This window comes from Prinia subflava, chromosome 9, assembly GCF_021018805.1.
Source record: "Prinia subflava isolate CZ2003 ecotype Zambia chromosome 9, Cam_Psub_1.2, whole genome shotgun sequence".
NCBI classification, from domain to species: Eukaryota; Metazoa; Chordata; class Aves; order Passeriformes; family Cisticolidae; genus Prinia; species Prinia subflava.
The window spans coordinates 7,901,438-7,916,944 of NC_086255.1; the positions used below are offsets into that span (position 1 = coordinate 7,901,438).

The following is a 15,507-nucleotide window of genomic DNA, read 5'->3' on the forward strand; positions in this document are numbered from 1 at the left end:
TAGATGCTGAGTAGAGAGAGAGGGACCTGTTAGACCAGAGAGGGAAAACGAATGACATCCCAAATACAGTAGATCATTGCTTGCTGCATGGCCTTGCAAATACCATTTTTACTTCTGGCATTTAGAGGACAAGGGCTGATTGTAGCTTGCTGTTCCCTTAAAAATTGTGCGTGTTTGGCGTGAAGTGGAAAGTGGTAAAAGCATCTTTGGGGGGAAGGCAGCAAACATCAGGAAATATCTAAGGGAATGTGCTCAAATTTGTGGTCAACTGAGAAGTGTCTTTTGAGTGTTTGCTAACAGAGGCTATTAGGCACAAAATACTGCAATGAGATTACTATTGGGCTAGAAAGAAAAAAAGGATTTATGAGGGTAATTTTCCTACTAATTATCCTCCTGTAGGAGAGCCTCAAAAGACACGTCCCTGCACTGGAAGCTTGTGCATGTGTGAGCATGGCTGAGGGAAGCATTGGACTCAGAGTTATTCTAAAAATGGATTTAATGATAGAGCTTTGCTTTTGTTATAGAAGATGGTGAAGCTGTTAGTAGTTCCTACGAGTCTTATGATGAGGAAGAGAGCAGCAAAGGCAAGTCAGCAACCCATCAGTGGCCATCCCCGGAGGCCACCATTGAGCTGATGAAGGACGCCCGCATCTGCGCCTTCCTGTGGAGAAAGAAGTGGCTGGGGCAGTGGGCAAAACAGCTGTGTGTGATCAAGGACACCAGGTTGCTGGTGAGCAGATCCTCTATTCTATGTCTAAGATAATCTGGTTTTATGAGCTGAGGAAGGAAGTGGCACCTCACGGTGTTAATGAGCTGGCAAAAAACAAGGTACCCCTAGAAGCAATGCTTCAAAAACCGTGTCCTGGAGATTTGGGGATCTTGCTCCATTTTCAGAAGGAACGTGGACATGGGATTGCTGAAGGGGACACAAGGACACATTTGTGACCAAAATCCCAATCCCTCAAAATGCCTAGGGATATGTTTTGGGGAAACTTTTTGAGGTGGTTGAGTGGAAGGGATACTTATCCCAGAGGGTAACCACGTACTTGATCCTCTGTCAGTGAAAGGTATTTCAGACTACATATGCATGCAGTCACATGCATGTGTACCTGTATGTACAGGGATGTCCTGTGTGTATTCTGTGCAGACTTTTCAGAACTGTAGGGCATTCTTGTGTTCAGTGTACTTAATGCATGTGGCTGCATGAGTCACTTATGGGGTTGAGTTCGTGCCAGTGAACAGGAAGGTTCCTCCTCTGCCTCTCACCTCTTCCCATCCTCCTTCCCCAGTGCTACAAGAGCTCCAAAGACCACAACCCCCAGCTTGACGTGAATTTGCTGGGCTGCACTGTCATTCACAAGGAGAAGCAAGTGAGGAAGAAAGAGCACAAGCTGAAGATCATCCCCACGAATGCTGATGTCATCGTGCTGGGGCTGCAGAGCAAAGACCAGGCAGAGCAGTGGCTCAGGGTCAGTGACACCTTCAGGACTTGTCCCACTGGGGCTCCCATGCTTTGCTGGGAGACCAGATCTTATCTCAGCCCTGTCCTTGTGTGCTCTGGCTCCCTTCCTCACTGCAAGCCTTTATACAAATATACCACTTCATTTTCATGTCGTGGGATAGATTCTTCCTGCAGCTCCCTGCTGCCTGCAGTGTGCTGGAGGCCACATGGGGACCTCCCAGCCCAGCTGCTGTGGCAGAGGAGGGGAAATGTCTGGGGTGGGTCCCCAGCATGAATTGGCTGAGGGCAGGGGTAAATGTAGCCCTTCCCCTGAGACAGCAGCAGGAGGAGGAGGAGCCTCCTGGAGCCCAGGACAGCCACGGGGCTGTGAGACGCCAGGGCTGCCTTTGCTGGCAGCCTCTCTCAGTGACTTGGATCCAGCAGTTTCTGTTGGATGCCTGATGCAACACTAGGACAGTCCCCAGGGTCACAGGGACAGTAAGCCATGGGTGTCCCAGGCTGATGTGGTTTTGCCTGTCCTAGCTGGGGGAGATTAATTGATCCTGTTACTGCAGCTCTCTCACAGCTTTGGCTTCCCCTTCTGCACAGGTAATCCAAGAGACCAGTGGTCTGCTCTGTGAAGGAGGCAGTGAAGGCAACCAGTACATCCCAGACTCACAGCGTCTCACTTACCCAAAGGTACATCTTGTCTCTACAGGCAGAACTAGCACTTGGGCTTTCCAGCCCTATTCCTTCAATAGAGGGTAGTGTAGGTGCCTTAATTTTAGGTAAGCGAAGACTGATATGAGTGAAACCAGACCCCTGTGCTGCTGGAAAGGACCATTCTTGGAAACATCTTTATTTTCCTTTGCATCTTAATTTTGTTGCCCTGTCTGCAGCTGCTCTCTTATCTAGTGGGATGGTTGTGTTCACCAAGAGCTTTGGAAGGGACATAGACCCTTGGATGCCAGGGCTTGGGCCATCTCTAGTCCAGATTTAGGTGACACTCCCCTGGGAGCTTGTTTCTAAACAGTGGGAGGACAAAGAGACTTTCCTAAGTCTCTGATGGACACCCAAAATGGACCTTTTTGGGCACCTGGCTGGTTCCTCTGCCCATGCCCCCTCCAGGGACTGTCAAATGCCCCCACCAGCCAGGCTGCAGGGTAGGAGGCTGTAGGGCAGCACCAGTGATGCCACTGTGTCTCCTCAGAGGTGAGCCCAGCTGGGGTGGGCCGTGTTCAGGAGCAATGGGAAGGGCACAGTGTGAGTGAGCTGGCTGGGGATGTCTGGGTGAAAGCATCTGCTACAGGGACAGTTTGGACTTCGTAGTATGGGAGAAGGGGGAAAAGGTCCTTGCAGCAGGTTGTGGCTGGAAGAATGGGTCACCTGCATCTGTGGAGCTTGTGCCTGGTGCTTGTTGACAGGTGGAGGTGTCCGAGAGATACTCTGCAGCCTCCGAGAGCGGGAGCAGCACCGACGGCCACAACGAGACAGCTGAGACAAAAGATGGTAAAACTCTGCCCTGGGAGTGACAGGGAAAACAGGCCCTTGACCCTGCATGGGGGCAGGGCTTCTGCAGCTGCTGCCACTGCCACCTCAAACAGAAATGATGAAAGCTGTGTGTGCATTTATTGCCTGGAAATTTGATATTCTTACCAGGGTTACCTGTTGATTCCATAAGCTTATTCACACACTGACTGATGTGCTCAGTGGGAGAATGTTGAAGAGGCTCTTTGGACATAAACTTTCCCCCCTCCCACCTTGTGTCCCTGTTTTAGAGAGAAAAAGACTTGAATACAGTAAATATTTATGGGTAATGGTTCTTAATTAAATTGTTTGTGGTGTAGGAAAGTGAAGGCAGTTTGGTACCTGCCCAGTAAGAGCTATGCAAGCACCTCCCACTGCTCCTGCAGTGACTGGCCTTTGGTCAGAGCCAACCCATGTGTAAAGCAATACAGATTAGCATCTTCCACAAATCCCTAACTGATCTTACTGGTGCCATCTTTTTCCTGAGCTCCCTGGGCTTTGGACTTTTCTAGCCTGTCCCTGAGTCACAGGTTTGCCCTCTGCAAGGGATGTGTGTGAGGTTGGGGCAGGACCCCCAGCTGGGACTTCAGGCTGGGAGCTGGGAAAGCCACACATGTGTCTTTTTCATTTCTGGTAGTTAAGAAGAAGGGCACAACTGGCCTGAAACTGAGCAACCTGATGAACCTTGGGAGGAAGAAGTCCAGCTCCCTGGATAGCCCAGAGAGATCCCTGGAGACTTCAAGTAAGTGGCAGCATGAGTCTCTCTGCAGGGATTTGTCTCAGAGCTGGATCTCAGTGTGCAGGGCAGGATGAGCACCAGGCATCATCCTCCTCAAACGTGCCTGTGCCACCTGCCAGTAAATCCATGCAGATCGTGGTGCCTGTGGCTCTCAGGGTGACCCGAGAGGAGGGGTGGGTGATGCCAGACCTGCACACACAGGGAATTTGTGCTGCCTGGGGTATGGGAGCCTGCAAGGAGAGTTGGGAGGGTCAGCTTGTATTTACCACCTGGGACCAACTTTATCCAACCATCTGCAGCCAACTTGCTGCTCCAAACCTATCCTGAATTTCAAGGGTCTCGTTTTCAAGATTTTTACCCTTTTCACCCTGGACAGGACAGCCTGTCTTTGTGGTTTTGCTCTTTGGTGCCTGTGGCTTTGCATTGCATGGTGATCTCATAACTTACCCGTTAGACATCCCCAGGCACACAAATTAGTATGTATTAAAAGGAAAATGTGTCTGAGTAAGCTGTGCTTACTTGCAGGTTACCTGAATGTGCTGGTGAACAGCCAGTGGAAGTCACGGTGGTGCCAGATAAAAGATGGGCACCTCCATTTCTACCAGGACAAGAACCGAAGCAAACTGGCCCAGCAGCCCCTGAGTTTGGCAGGCTGTGAGATCATCCCAGAGCCCAGCCCGGATCATCTGTACTCATTCCGCATCCTGCACAACGGGGAGGAACGGCTTGTGTTGGAGGTAGGGTGGATATCTCTGAGAAAGCTCTGCTTAAAATCCTCAGCTTGAGTGCCTTAGGAGGTCTGAATGCCAGTGAGTCCCTCCAGAGGAACCTCAGTCCAGCAAAACAGAACCTGAAGAGCAGGACTTTGGTTTATGTGCCTGTGGTCCCCTGGAATGTGTCGCACCTTGCTGGTAGTCCAGGCTGTGTCTGATGCTGGCACCTCCAGAGGGACCTTTCAGCCTTCATCTTGGGCACTCATCTTGGGGTGGGATCCTCTGGAGATTCCCATCTCTGTCCCCTGAGTGCAGGATAACCTTGCATAATTAAGTTCTGTGGTGTGCATTGCAGATGGTTAATGTTAGATGAGAAGAATGCAATTTTAAAGATTTAAGGCTGTGGTTAGGAGGAACAGAGAACTTCATCTTTTGACAGCAGAGCCCCAAAGCCATGGGTCACACATCCTAAGTAAGCCTATCACAGATCTGCCCCTGAAAGTGCAAGTGAATTAATCTCCATCTGTTACTTTCCTTTGCTTGCATCCAGAACTGTTTATCTCTAATCTTACTTCTCTCTGACGACAGCATGATTATAGTAGGAGGTGGACAATGTGAGCAATTTCCTGTATTTTTCCAGTGGGTGGAATATTTATAGCTAAACAACTGACTTCGAGGGCATGCCATGAAATTGGAGCATGTTTTTCTTTGGTTTCTGATTCAGGGTATGTCTGTATCTTAAGAAATTTTGCCCAATTACAGATGTGAAGAAGAGGTGCTGGGAAAATTCACATTTTGTGAATGGAAGAGTCTGTATTTTGTTGGGATGTCAGACTCCATGTATGGACTGGCTGGCTGGCAGGCTTCCCAGGGACTGAAGTCTCTGCTAAATAAAACAGACTGAAAGCTCAAAATATACTTTCCAGTTTGGAAAGTGTATATATATTCACTTGCCCTGAATTTTACTTTGTGGTTACTGCTCTGACTCCTCAAATCAATGCAAAAAGTGGCTGCATCAGCCAACTTCTTCTTGCTTCAGGTGGAGTCCCCTGCACTGGGAGGTGCATGTGGCAATTTGCTAGTGCTGACTTCACGACACAGAGTTTAACTCTTCATGTTGCAAAATGTCAGACTGCTCACTGCAGCTGGGAATTGGGTACTGACCATGTTAAAGCAACGGACTCTGTTTCTTTAAACTCTTCCCTTCTCCTCTCCCCTCTGCAAAGAACCGTGGAAGGGGTTTGTGCTCTGCCAACGGGACCTCGCAGGCTCGGGTCTCCTTGCCTCTGTTTTGGCAATCCCATTGCTGCACTCTGCTGGTGCAAAATAAAACTCGCACTCTTTCCTCACCCAAAGCTGCTCCCTGCCAGCATCTCCGGCCCCAGAGACTTCTCTTACTCTTGCAGACAGCTGTGTCAGACCACTGAAAGGGAAATGCAGACTGACCAGAAATTCTAGGAAGGAGCAGAGCAAAGAACTGCATTTATGTAGCTGCCAAATTTTTGAATCAGTCCATACATTGAGCTGTACTTTTAATGCAGCCTCAGGTTTATTATAAATCCCCAGCAGTTCATCTTTCCCCTTGGATGCCCAGGGGATTGCCAGGATGCTTCCCTACCCAGCATCAGCCCTGTGAACGCAGAGGAAACGCTGCTGCAACCTGTCCTGTCTGTGTGCTCACCCTGCAGGCAAAGTCCTCCGAGGAGATGGGCCACTGGCTGGGCCTCCTCTTGTCAGAGTCGGGCTCGAAAACAGACCCAGAGGAGTTCACCTACGATTACGTGGATGCTGACAGGGTCTCCTGCATTGTGAGCGCTGCAAAGAATTCCTTCTTGTACGTCACTGCTACTGGGTCGGGGCTGCGTGGGGCTGGTGCAGGGAAAGCAAGCAGAGCTGGGGGCTCTCCACCTGTGGGAGGTTGGCTGCCATGGAGTAGGTGCTAAATTCACAGCTGCAGCTCAGTCACTTTCTTCTGGGACAGGAGAGCACGTCCTGCCATGGGGCACGTGCCTGAGTGGCTGCTGCAAAAGCAGGTTGGGCTCTCAGCCACACAGTCCATTGTGCCACTGGGGCAGGGTGACTGTGCTGCTGTGGCTAGGGCTGGGCAAGAAAGGAAAATTGATGAGGGCAAATACAGCCCCACTCTGGTGGGTGCTGCTTAACAGGCAACAGCAGCAGCGACCACACTGCTTTGTATGGCTCTGCCTTCTCCTCCCCTGCATCTGGCTGCCTGGCCTTGCCCAGACCTCGGGACTGGTGTTCTCAGATGTCTAAAAATGCAGCACTGCAGAGCCATGCAGCAAATGCAGTCCCCCTGATGGGATGTCCTGCTGCCTGTTCACAGCCTGATGCAGAGGAAATACTCCGAGCCCAACGCCTACATCGACAACCTGCCCAAGGGCAGGGTGCCACAGGACGAGCTGTACGACGACGTGGATCTGCCAGACCTGCCTGCGGTAAGACAGGTGCCTGCTGCAGGGAGCTCTGGGGGGACCATGGCAAACAGCTGGCCTTGGGGAATCTCCAGAAATTAAAGGGGGGCTTTTCCCAGCCGTGGTGAAGTGGATTCCCAGCCCCTGGGGAAATCCTGGCCTTTGCAATGGAGCCAAACCAAGTGGTGGAGAGGAGTTGCTAAGGAATGGGAGAGAGGTTTCCAGAAAGGGGCAGTAGAGATCCTCAGGCAGCTGGGATAAAATTCCAGTTTTCATCAGCAAACAGCATGGATTATTTGGTGATAATGGGCTTTTTGGAGCCTAGCCTTTCAAAATTCCTTTTTATGCCTGTAAGAGCAAGTCCTGTGTGAAAGGACAAGAACAATGGGTCATGCTGGGAGTGGGACTGTTACCTCAGGAAAGACAAAGCATGTGCCAGGGGTTGCTGGATGTACAACACTGTGATGTCCTTGCATGGGGCTGCTGCTACCATCAGAGAGACCTATTGAAGGGAAACAGGAAGGGCCTTTCCTTCAGTACTTCAGAAAGCCCTCTGTGGAATGACTCAGAGACTGGCATTTTAGTTGCTCTAAGATTTTTGGAAAATACTCTGGATTGCCTGAGATAGTGCTGCTGTGCAAAGAGATGTTTCTTGTACTTCTAGTTGACAGCAGATGGTCTCTTTTGCAGGAAGAAGTACCCAAGAGTGAGAGCAAATCAGAGGGGGACCAAGACAGAGTGTATCTGGACCTCACCCCAGTGAAGTCCTTACTACACTGTGCTGGCAAGATGTCATGCCAGTCTTCACCCCTCAGCTCACCATCTCTGGAAAGGGCTGCCAACAAAGCTGCCCCAGAGAGCACAGCTGAAACAGCCCCCATGGTCAAAGAAGCTGAGCCCTGTGCTAAGGCACCAGAGACCTCGGAGCAGGTACTGTCCAAACCATGATGCCAGGCCAGGCCTAATCACTGAACCAATTCCTTACACCTCACCATCCCACTTCATTTCTCCTCTCCAGAAACACCCAGAGAAGCCAGAGCCCGAGGAGGCTGTGCCACGGGTGCCTGCTGTCAAAATCCAGACCCAGCAGCAGAGCATTGCCTTGCCCCAGGTGGCCCCCGAGGTGCCAGCGGGCACAGTTCCAGCAGGCAGCCCCCAGCTGGCGCCTGCACACCGGCCCAAGATGCCACTGCCAGGTGAGTGTGCTGCTCAGGTGGCCCAAGGGTGCTTAAAGAGAGGTGGTGCCCTGTGGTTCCGCTTGCCTCTGCTCTGCAGCAGTCAGTGTGCTGACTCTAGTGGTTGCTGACTTTTCAGACCTCCTCGTTTCCTTTTCAAGCACCTGAAAGGTTTTCTGCCCCCTGCTTTTTCACCCTGACTGATCTTCTTGTTGGTGGGCTGTGTTTCCAGCAGCAGCAGTGGAAACCAAGCTGGGCAAGAACAGGACAGAGGCAGAGGTGAAACGGTTCACGGAGGAGAAGGAACGGCTGGAGAAGGAGAAGGATGAGATCCGAGCTCAGCTGACCCAGCTGCGCAAGGAGAGGCGGGAGCTGAAGGAAATGCTTGGTGGCAGCACAGGTAGAGCAGGGCAAGGGGGGCTGTGTGGACACGAGCCAAGGTGGGGCTGTGGAGAAAGAGGGAGCAATGAACCTGGCCTCCTGGGACCAGAAGGGGTGGGGGAACCTGGTGCTTTGAGCCAAACCACATAACCCAAGAGCAAGAACCACAGTCCCTCTCAGGGCAAAACACAAGGAAAATGTACAAGACATACCCTAATCCCTGCTCCCCTCAGGAGCTCCCCAGGTTCCCAGCAGGCACCAAGAATCCTCTCCCTTCACAGACAAGAGCCTGGAGCAGAGGCTGAAGGAGATAGATGAAGAATGCAAAAGGAAGGAAAGCCAGAGGGTGGACCTGGAGCTGAGCCTGGTGGAGGTGAAAGAGAACCTGAAGAAGGCGGAGTCTGGCCCGGTGACACTGGGGACAGCAGTGGACACCACACACCTGGAGAACACAGCCCCACGGGTATGTGGGGCACCCCTGGGATGCACAGCAGCTTTCTGGCAGCTAGGCAGTCACACAGTCTCAGCCTGCTTAAAAATGTAATCATTAATAACAGCATCATTAGTGTAGCATGCAATCTTGCATAAATGTATAGCTTATATGTATGTATTAATTATATATATATCATATACATAATGTAATAATAATCTAATGAGGTAACAGCAGTAATGGGGAAGTAAAAGATGGATGGGGCTCAGGTTTTATTAACCTGTTGGACCTTGGGCATGCAGGTCTGGACTCAGATCCTTCTGCACTTGGCTGAGCTAAGTAAGAGATGGTTTTTGGAGGAGATTCAGGCATCTAAATTCCTTCTTGGGAACTTGTTTCACGTGAAATGGAAATCACCACCACCTGCACCCTGCTCTGTATCTCTAGTTCTAGAGTCCTCAAAACCCAAACACACCACAAACTCCCCTGGTGTTTTTTTGAAATTGGCATTGAAAGAATGTGCCTCTGTGGGAATGGGATGACACTGTCACTGGAAGATGGTGAGAAAAGGCAGCAATCTCTCTCAGTGATCTGTAGTCATAACAGTTCTTGTGATTTTTATTGTAGGTTCAGGCAAAAGGTGCCAGTCCAGCAAACAGCGCGGAGAACTCACCAGTCAATTCAGCAACGGCTTTGAAAAACCGGCCCTTGTCTGTTATGGTCACGGGGAAGGGAACAGTCCTACAGAAAGCTAAGGTGAGGAGCAGCAGAAAAATCCATCTGGGACAGCCCCTGCTTTTCCCTTCTGGCATTGGAGCAAACTGGTGTGGTGGGATGGGGTTGTGGGGGTGGTCTCATGTCTGGAAAACACCCCTGACCAACACAATTCAGAGCACATCAGCCTGGTTTTCCTCCAGTCTTTTCACCTGTGTTTGCCTTGCCTACAATTTAAATAAATAAATATATGCATTGCTTATAACTTAAAGATATCCCTGACCCACCCTGCAGCCAGAACCACTCGGGGACCAGGCAATCATGTTGATCCCTTGCACATTATGGCTACTGTGGCTTGCCTGATTTGCATTTCGACTAATTTGCCTTTATTCCTTGGCAGGAATGGGAGAAAAAGGGAGCTAGTTAGAAGCACATTGTTCAGAGATGGACTAAAGACTCGAGTTGCCCACGCATGGCCCAGGGGATTCAACCATCTGTCGGTGGAGGTTGGGTGTTCAACACCACCACACACCAAGTGCCTCCTCCGCGTCGCGCCCGCGGCTCAGACGCAGCGCTGGAGTCAGCAGCTGCTGATACGAGTTATCCCCAGTGGACTTGCTCTTTCCAGACAAATCCCAATCACGTAGCTAAAACAATAACAACCAGTGGCAATCCTTCCATCCAAGTCCTAACCCAGCTGATGTAAACGAGAATGTTACTGTACATAGGGGTGTTTTGTGTATTTCTACTCTGGAGGTTTATCAATGAGTTATTAAGGTTTCTATATTAGTGACTGTAGTGGATTCAGGAGGGACCTCTGCTGTTCCTCAGCCTGGTGAGTTTGTACCTGTCCTGATAAATTGGAGTCAACTGAAGTTTCACCTGTCTTATTGCCAATCATCACTCAGCTGCATTTCATCCAGCCCTCAGTCAAGGGCTATCCCTACATGTGAGCAATACTTCAAACATGAATAAGAAGCACACAGCAGCCTGTCCAGTCCTGATGCATTCCAGCATCTCCTGCCAGCTGCAGGTTTGGTGGGATATTGAGCTGCTCACCTTCTCGTGCTGTAAGCTGTGTTACAGACTGGCAGCACCAAGAGCTCTGGGCAAAGAAAATCTGCCAGGCAGATTCAATTAACTTTCTTGAAAATCTTACTTCACCCTGAGGAGTTTGTTCTGAAAAAAAGGAAAGAAAAAAAAAAAGTCATATTTGAGGGCTTGCTCAGCTGTTTCATGGGAAAGCTGGATCCCAGTGCATCCTTCAGGGTTTGCCCTTTCCCAAATGAGGGGAGGTAAAGCAGTGCCCATGCCCCTGCTCCAGCTGTGACGGTGTCTGATCCTCACAGAGCTGCAGCTGCAGACATCCCTATGCCCCTGTGTGCCTCCACACTGGAGGGCTGAGCAGCCTGCCCTGCAGTAAGGCTGCACTGCCAGGGCTCTGCTGAGCTGCTGGTCATCTTGGTGCTGTCACCCTTATTTCCTGATCATTAATACTGCCTCTGGGCCCTGGCAATATGGCCCACAAAGCCCACCCCTCTCTACCTTAGCCAAGCTTTTTAATGAAAGATGTTGGATATTTGGAACAGCTGAACTTCGAGACAGTGAATTTTGAAGGGTGATAGAGGGCTGGCAGAAATCTATGCACTCCTCCCCTCCCTGTCACCTGCTGACATGTCTGATGGCCTGGAGACACCTCTTCTGTCTCCTCTGATGGTCCTTCAGAGCCCAGGCTCAGTAACTGGGTGAACTGGATGGGGCTTGAGCTGTTTTCCGAGCCTACAAAATTAAATCAGCACCAGTTCCCAGGATGGGTTGTCCCTGGGGTCCTGTGGCTACACCAAAGCCAAGGTGAAGGCAGACAGGAAAAATATTGTACCTTTCTCACCCTTGCAAATATTTGACAGGCTGTAAAGGGCTGTTCTTTCTTCACACAAAGCCCAAACAGTCAGTGGGATGCACAGGGCTGTGATATCCAGCGCTGGTGGTGTCATTGGGGTGAGTGAGAATGTCTGGACAAGAGTTCTGACTTGCTTGCCCCCACCACAGAGCCAGGATGCAGCAAAACACTTGGTCAGGGTATCCTGGAAGTAAGAAAGGTGACCGTGCTCCCATGTTTTTTACTCTTTAGTTTCCACTGTGGTGCAGATGGGGGAATTGCTAATGCCAGGCCTCTGGAGTCTCAGCTGTCAGGTTGTCCCTGTGCAAGGTTTTGCACATAGGAAAAAATCATGCAAATAAACTGCTGACTCTTGTGGTTCAGAACCCTGGGGACTTCCTTCTCCAGAGCACCAGAAGGCCAGAGACTCCATGAAGCTGTTGTTGTGGCCATGATGAGCTGGCAAGAGCCCCTCTCTATACCCAAAATCCCCATGTTGTCCCGTGCCATACACCCTGCTGTCATCCTCCAGAAGTTGTCCAGACATTTCACAGTGGTACTGAGACAGCAATGGACAAGAGCAGCTCTGCTTTCCCCTTCACAGCCCAGTCAGCTCCAGTGCTCCTGCTGGGATGTCCCCATGAGGGAATGGTAAACATAGGCAAGTCCTGAACAACACACTTTCCCCAAACAAGAAATGTTAAACAATGTCTCTGTGTCCCCATTGTTCTCCTAACTCAAGGCATTTCCTTTGTTGTAACTGTGACCTATAAAGTGGCGCTTTAGAGGGTTTTATAATAAAATATTGAGTATATTATGTTACCAGTGTTTTTCTCAGTAATGAGGCTTGTCCCTGCTCTACTTTCCAATAGATCTCAAGTACATCAAATCCCCAATACCATTGGTTACTACAAATCCTTAGCTATGCAGTCTGCAACTGCAGTGAACTATACCTTAAATAGCAGTGATTGCACTGTCAAGCAAAACAATTTTCAGAGATCCAACCCACTGAAAAATAGCCATAACCCTGACAATTAGCATGAATACCTGTAAGGGATTCCTGTCTGTATCTCTGCAGCAGTCCTCTTGCACAGAACCAGCAGTGAAAAACCCTCCACTACCTTGCTCTGGCCACTAGATAGCAACTGTGTGCAGGCTTACTGCCTGCTGCAGTCTAGAAGGAAATCCAGGATGGGCTTCAGCTGGAAAGGAAGGGAAAAAGTTATTAAAGAAAACAGTCGAGGTCTTTACAGAACAGACACCAGAACAGACATATCTGTGAAATATCTCCTGGTGGCTCCACTCCCACAGAAAGCTTGGGCAGACACTGTAGCTACAGCACAAATTTCTGGGCAAGGTCCCATGCCCTGGCCTCTCCTAGCTCACCCCTTGACACAAACCTGGCAGTGAGCTCCTGAGTGTCCTGTCAGCCTCTGAACCCAGAATCCCCAAATAACTCGATTTGGGGGGCTGCTTTTGTGCCCTGAATGGACAGCAGCAGCAGCTGCTTTTGTCCTTCCACAGTATCACTGCCCCATTGCCTGCAGCTGCTTTAGAACACCCCAGTATCAGCTACAGTTGATAAAGTTACTGTTTTGTTTGTCACTCCATAGCAATCCTCCCCTGTGCACACTGCAGCCAGGCCAGCATGGGGCCTGAAGTGTCCCAAGCAGAATTCCATATTCATCTGGAGGGAAATTTCCCGCTACAAACCATTTTCCTTAGTGAGTTTCTCACTTAGGTACCTCCACATTTCCTGCTTTGGATACACAGAATAGCTCCACAAAAGCTCCTGGGTGTTCCTGACGAGCACACCAAGGTTGCTGGTGGGCATGTTGATTTTCCAGTAATACAGAAGTGACAAAATTTAAAGGAAAAAAAAAAAATACCTCGTATCAGTAGAGAAGTTGGCCTGATTGTTTATGTAAGATGTCTTGGGTATGAATCACATTAATTTACTTCTGCTGCAGAGTGAGGTTGCAGGGGGTTTGTAGCTGAAGAAGCCAGCTGGCTTTACAGGGAGCATCAGCAGAGCTCTGGCAGGCTGGCCTTGGCTTTTGGTATGCAGGGAGAACGGCACAGTGGGATCAACCCCTGCTGCAGCCTTTACAGCACAGGTGCCATCCAACACTTACTTACCACAAACAGGCATGGTTTTGCTTGCTGAGGGAATGTAAGACTAAAGGGAGTGAAAATCGTGGCACTTAATTAAACCCCATTTTTTAAAGGAGAAACAGGCTCTCTCCTGGAGTCAGCACATGGCCCAGGAGCAGCCAAAGCTCCCCCAGCAGTTCTCCAGACTGAGAGTAATTCACAGCTCCATTAGTCACAGCAGCCCAGACACTAATGACAGCCTGGCACAGGCAGCATCCTCTGAGCTCCTCTGATGCCAGACAGGATTAGTGCTGGCTTTGCAGGGACCCCACCTCCCCAGTGCCTGTGCCAGCCTCAAATATTGACACAGCCTTAAGGGAATGAGCTCCCATCAGGTAAAGTCTCATTAAATATTTCTGACTGAATCAAGGCAAGGCTTTGAGAGTGAATTTAATAAGGGATCATGTCAGAGACCCAAGCCACTTACCTCCTTTACTCTGTTTTAATTAAAATTTACAAGAGAAAGGGCCTAGAAATCAGTCAGGAGCTTCAAATGAAATGTTTAAAAAGAAAAAAATCTCCAAAAGCTGTTCAGCAGTGTCCTGTTTGTCTGTGGGATCAGCAGGTCTCTCCAAGACCATCCCATATATCCTAATTATCAGGCTGGCTTTCCTCATCTCCCATGCCCCATGACCTTCTTACCTTGCAAAGTGCTTTGTCTCATGCAAAAAGAGAGCTGCCAGGTGCTGCTGCTGCTGCCAGAGAATGTCTGAGCATCTATCCAAGGCTTCAGGAATCACCTGCTTTCAGGAGGAAGGTCAGGAGGAAGGTCACAGTAGCAGCACATGTAGATCCCTGGGGCACTCTGGGCACTGAGACCTCAGCCAGGTGTACTCAGAGCCCAAAAACTGGGTTTAGAAACCAGCTTTCCTGAACTACTTGGTGAGTTTTCAATCTCTCACATCCTCTCTACTTCACAAACTGATGCACAGAGGTAGATAAATCCTGTCCAGCATTAAAATGTTGTCTCCAGCACGAGATTTTGCAGTCTGTGCTTCCTGTATCACACAGAGAGGTTTGTGTAGTGCTTACAGCCAGCAGGATGGTAAAATGCAGGGTTTCCCCAGCTCAGGACCCAGGCAAGCCCCCTTTGTACCTCCTACAGCCCATGCACGCTAAAAACATATTAAATACCTGTGCATTAAACTAAAGAACTCACAAACAGGTTACACCACATCACATTAGCCCAAGATAAAGTGCTCAGCAGCAGCACTGTACATCCTGCAAACAGCCCAGGAAAAGGCTTTAAGCATTGTAGAAGGGCAGGAAGGCATGTCCCAGCTTCAGAGCTGTGTCCCAGACAGTGTAAACACCCTGTAAATACCCAATGAAAATACCCTGCAGTTCGAGAGGGCAGGCTGATCCCACAGAGGACAAACGCCTGTGAGAGTGAGCTAATGATGCTGTCAGGCAAATGATGACAGAGAAACCCCCAGGGAGCTGCAAACCCACCAGGGCAGCAGGGTGAGAAGAGGGCTCCCTCACACAAACGAGGATGCACAAAGAGGTCAGGGAGACTTTTGAGAGCAGTCTGGCTGGAATCCAGGCAGCTCCACAGGCACTTCTGCCCCGTACCATGAGCCACGTCTTTGGTGTGAGTCTGATCAAGCCCGTTCTCCCCACATGGAGAGAAGACTGACAGCTTAACAGCAGAGGCAATGCTGAGCTACAGCCATGCCTAAGTAACATTAATAGATTCATTTCCCTTTGTATCCCAAATGTCAGCCCTTCAACTAAGCCTCTATTCTGCTGTGCCTTAGGACACAGACAATCTACCAAAGTGACAGTGAAAGGAAAGCAGACTTTCCTCTTTCTCCCAGCCTGGCTTCTCCCACAAGGCATGACAGTGCTTCTCCTGTCTCAGTGCCAGCTTTCATCCCTGAGAGTGCTTTCAGACCATTCTTCTTTTGACAACAAACCTG

The 15,507-nt window shown here is 49.9% G+C and overlaps 1 protein-coding gene across 4 annotated transcripts in view; it reads left to right on the top strand.

Moving 5' to 3' along the window:
* AFAP1L2 (actin filament associated protein 1 like 2) overlaps positions 1-12,241 on the top strand; it is a 65,121-nt gene extending 52,880 nt beyond the window's left edge. The window contains exons 6-19 of one of the 4 annotated variants that reach the window (XM_063405251.1): positions 525-730; positions 1,290-1,469; positions 2,051-2,140; positions 2,866-2,950; positions 3,606-3,710; positions 4,233-4,444; positions 6,109-6,254; positions 6,765-6,885; positions 7,543-7,782; positions 7,871-8,048; positions 8,260-8,427; positions 8,690-8,871; positions 9,466-9,594; positions 9,953-12,241. In XM_063405251.1, coding sequence (XP_063261321.1) covers positions 525-730; positions 1,290-1,469; positions 2,051-2,140; positions 2,866-2,950; positions 3,606-3,710; positions 4,233-4,444; positions 6,109-6,254; positions 6,765-6,885; positions 7,543-7,782; positions 7,871-8,048; positions 8,260-8,427; positions 8,690-8,871; positions 9,466-9,594; positions 9,953-9,979 — 2,069 coding nt within the window. In that variant the 3' untranslated portion in view covers positions 9,980-12,241. The remainder of the gene's footprint in view (positions 1-524; positions 731-1,289; positions 1,470-2,050; positions 2,141-2,865; positions 2,951-3,605; positions 3,711-4,232; positions 4,445-6,108; positions 6,255-6,764; positions 6,886-7,542; positions 7,783-7,870; positions 8,049-8,259; positions 8,428-8,689; positions 8,872-9,465; positions 9,595-9,952) is intronic. The other 3 variants (XM_063405253.1, XM_063405254.1, XM_063405252.1) reach the window with 3 other exon arrangements.
* Positions 12,242-15,507: the final 3,266 nt, after the last annotated feature.